At 37.1% G+C, this 4105-nt stretch overlaps 1 protein-coding gene across 1 annotated transcript in view; it reads left to right on the top strand.

Annotated features, from left to right (window-relative positions):
- The window catches only part of LOC128643654 (transcription factor 7-like), a 77821-nt gene extending 76848 nt beyond the window's left edge, over positions 1-973 (top strand). The window contains exon 8 of the mRNA XM_053696481.1: positions 879-973. Within this exon, the coding sequence (XP_053552456.1) occupies positions 879-931 (53 nt within the window). The 3' untranslated portion in view covers positions 932-973. The remainder of the gene's footprint in view (positions 1-878) is intronic.
- Positions 974-4105: the final 3132 nt, after the last annotated feature.

Below are 4105 nucleotides of genomic sequence, written 5' to 3'. Positions count from 1 at the left end.
AAAGTTTAATTTTGATTTTACTATTCCTTTAAGAGGACAAAAAACTACAAACACATATTGTGCAAATGGCAAAACACTATTTTATATGTTAAAATATTTTGTGCGTGAAAAGGTTTAAGGGACATGAAACTCAAAAATGTCTTCAAGATTTAAATAGAACATACAATTTTAAACAACTTTCTTTCTACTTACTTCTATTATCAAATTTGCTTCATTCTCTTGGCATCCTTTGTTGAAGAAGCAGCAGAGCTAGGGGCTATCTGGTGAGCTAATAACAAGAGGTATATATTTGCAGCCACCAATCAGTAGCTAGATCCCAGTAGTGCATTGCTGCTCCTGATACCTAGGTATGCTCCTACAACTGCTGGTGAACAGTGATGCCCCAACAAACATAACAATAATAAGTATTGACTTTTTCAGATCACTATCATCTGTTCCTTAACAGCAACAACAACAAAAGTTCGACATTTTAAAATTGAATTTAATCTGATGTAATTGTCATCTGTTTTTTGTCAATAGAATTTTTCTATTCTAAAGTCGTGGATTTATATTTTGTTCTGTGCCCTTTACTACAAAGACTTCCCCATCAGTAATCTTGGTTTTATTTCATGCAGGCTTTTTGTTTGTCTTGTTTGATGTTCCACTAATATGTGTTACTTGTATAACTTATTTTTTTCAAGCTTGCTTTAAATAATTTGTGCTTTCTGCTGTTTTGCTGTGCGCCTATATTTGGTAACACAAATGTAAATCTGCTGTTTGTATGTACAGATACTTCTGCACAAACACTACAGCATTTTGAAAATCAAACATAATCATTTTAACAATCAGCTTAACAGGATACACAAAGTGACAGATTCCTTGTATTTGTCATTGGCTAGAACCTTCCTCTGGATTATCTGATCATCCTCATCTCATCACTTATATACCGTGAAAGACAGAAGAAGCAGATTTGGGGACGTGAATGAAAAATGTGTAAGTGCAAACAAGAGCCAAAGAGCTATAATACATAACAATGCTAAAAAATACCTTAAAAGGACAATATTTAACTCTTATGTTTTGTATACAAATTGTGCTTGTTGTCTAACACTCCTTAAGCGTCCAAATAGCAAATGTATTCTGCAAACACTTTAAATCAAATAGCTGGTTTAGGCAAACAGCAGTGTTTTGAAAACTAGGTTTAAAAATATTGCATTTCGGTCTCTTTAGGGAGCGTGAGACAAAGCACAATAAAAAAAAACAAGATGAAGAGGCCTATGTTTGCATGTCTGCATGATTCTAGAGTCCTCAAACCTGCTTCATTCACATTTAACCAATTGTAACTTTATGCAAAGGCACCGCCCCTTTAACATCATGGCTTTTTTCTTACCTCTGCATTTCTATAATATTTTTTTACTGTGGATAGGATAAGTGCAGACTGTTTTGCATTTTACAGAAGTTAAATTTGTATTGTATTGTATTTCTTCCCTTTTTGTGTGCCTCTGCCTTGCCCTGCGCATGTTTCTGTATTCAGATCCTGGCTCCCCTAAGAAATGCAGAGCTCGCTTTGGCCTCAACCAACAAACGGACTGGTGCGGCCCATGCAGGTGTGTATGACACATTGTCTTGTTTGCTTGAGTGGCTGAATTGCTTAACTTCCTTCACTCCTTTTTGCATGCTCCTACCTAACACAAACGTGTTTGTAAAGTTGTTAAACACTCTTCCGCTAGCTTCTGTAGTGTTTTGTCATGCTTAGTGCCAATCCATATAATGAATGCTTTAATAAATAATCACATTATGATGTTTTTGGTGTAATCATTTGATTGGTATACACTTATATGTGTAATGTACTTGTGAATGATTAATGCTTTTTTAAATTCAAATCTAAATCAGGGGTAGCTGTATCTAGAACAGTGGTTCTCAACCAAAGTGACCTCAAGGCCCGGTAAATTTTAGCTAGACATGTCCTGGGCCCAGTAGTTTATTTATATATATATATATATATATATATATATATATATATATATATATATACATATATATATATATATATATATATATATACACATATATATCTATATATATACATATATATCTATATCTATACATATATATCTATATATAGTGAGCAGCAGGGGCGGGCTGATCAGACAGGCAAATAGGACCTGGGCCGAGGGACCAGCAAGTAGGGGGGCCCACAAATGGTATCTCCACGGATCTTGTGCATTCCTTAAGCTGGAGTTTTCAGTTGTCCTATCAGTAACTAAGCAAATAAGTGTGGGTTTAGTGGGGGCCCTAGCAGGGGTCTGTCGCTGTGAGGGCCATGGAGTGTGGGGTCTGGCCCTGGAGGTTGGGTGCCCTTTCTCTGGCCCTTAATGTTGGGGGTCCTGGCTCTGTAGGATGAGGGGCCTGTTGGGGGCAGGGCAGGAAGGCTGCCATGTACATTTGCATACCATTTAATACATTTTGGTCAGTGTGAGACAGTGTTCCTGGGGCCTTGATTGGTCTCAGTCTGCACCTGGTTTGCAGTGGGGTAAGAGTGTGCAGTGGGGGCATGACAGGTCAGGGCCCACCAGCAGGGCTATCACGGCCCGGTACTGGGCCACGGCCCGGCTGTTGAGAAACCAGGATCTAGAATATATTATTTTGAATGCTACAATTTGACCACTAGGTGGTGCTGTTCAGTGACATCCTATTCCACTACTCATTTCTGTCAATAACATGTTTTTAAACCCTCTAACACACCCCAAAAACAACCACTGGTCTAAATCTGCCAGCTATGAAGAGAAGATTTAGTGAGTTCTTTTTTGTGTAGATAAAGGGGCATTGTACTGTAAAATGTTCTCCCATTTAAAGGGATAGAAAGGTTAAAACTGAAATGTGCATGGGTGCATTGGAATGTAAAATAGAATTATTTTTGCAGTATACTTCATTAGCAAAAATGCTTCTAGTAAAAGTTATTGCTGTTTTTCTGTGGAGTGTGCATTCAAACACTACACCCTCTCAGAGAGTCATATGACACAAATTACGTCTTCACAGAAGCAATACACAGCATCACCAGCTGTCTGAGCTTCAATACTGGTGCACAGGCTCTCACATAGGGTTGTCATGTCGGCCATGTTTTCCTGGACACTTATGAGTTACACATGCTGCAGGGTGTGCAGGGAGGAACATGAATAGTACTGTACAGGGTCACTATTTTTGTGCTGTCAAGCTACACAATGCATGTTCCTCCCTGCACACCCTGCAGCATGTGTAACTCATAAGTGTCCAGGAAAACATGGCCGAGGTGGCAACCCTACTCTCACAGCTAGGGTTGCCACCCGCTCCGGCTTCACCGGGACAGTCCCGGTCTGAGGCTCTGTGTCCTGGAACTACCCTCAAATGCCCCGGGCTAAGAGCAGTGCAGCCACAGAGAAACTGTGAGTAATGCTTGGCTGTGTCTGCTGTTTTTTCAAATGGGTATGGTCATTTTATTTTTGTGGGGGCTTAATTATGTGTAAATATATGTATATTATATTATATTATTTAATATATATATGTATAATATATTATATATAATATATATATATATATATATATATATATTTATATATTATATATATATATATTATATATATTATATATATATATATATATATATTATGAATCTATATATATTATATATCTATATATATTATATATTTATATATAAAAAATTGATTTCATAATGAATTTGAGGCCGCGAGAAGTCACGCCCCAAGCCACGCCCTCTCCACGCTCACTTAAAAAGTGTCCAGGAATTTTCTGGGCAAGAGGTGGCAACCATACTCACAGCAAATGCGTATGCCACAGAAAAACAGTAATAACTTTTATCATTTTTGCTAATGGAAGTATATTGCAAAAATGTGCTTCTATTTCACATTGAAATGCACTTTCAGTTTTGACCTCTCTATACCTTTAACAATCAAACACTGCATTGCAGAAGATCTGCACACAAAATAATTGTTTAAAGAGACAGTAAAGTGAAATAAATAAAAAATGATATGCATAATGTGTACCTTTAATTTCTTTCTAATGGCAGTGAGAGTCCACAAATACATTCATCTTCTCTTTTTATCTTTATTTGAAAAAGCAAGAATGTAAGCAT

The sequence above is a fragment of the Bombina bombina genome, unplaced genomic scaffold, assembly GCF_027579735.1.
Source record: "Bombina bombina isolate aBomBom1 unplaced genomic scaffold, aBomBom1.pri scaffold_1012, whole genome shotgun sequence".
In the NCBI taxonomy this organism is placed as follows: domain Eukaryota; kingdom Metazoa; phylum Chordata; class Amphibia; order Anura; family Bombinatoridae; genus Bombina; species Bombina bombina.
Note: the sequence above shows the minus strand (reverse complement) of the source record. Positions and strands in the feature narration are given on the sequence as shown.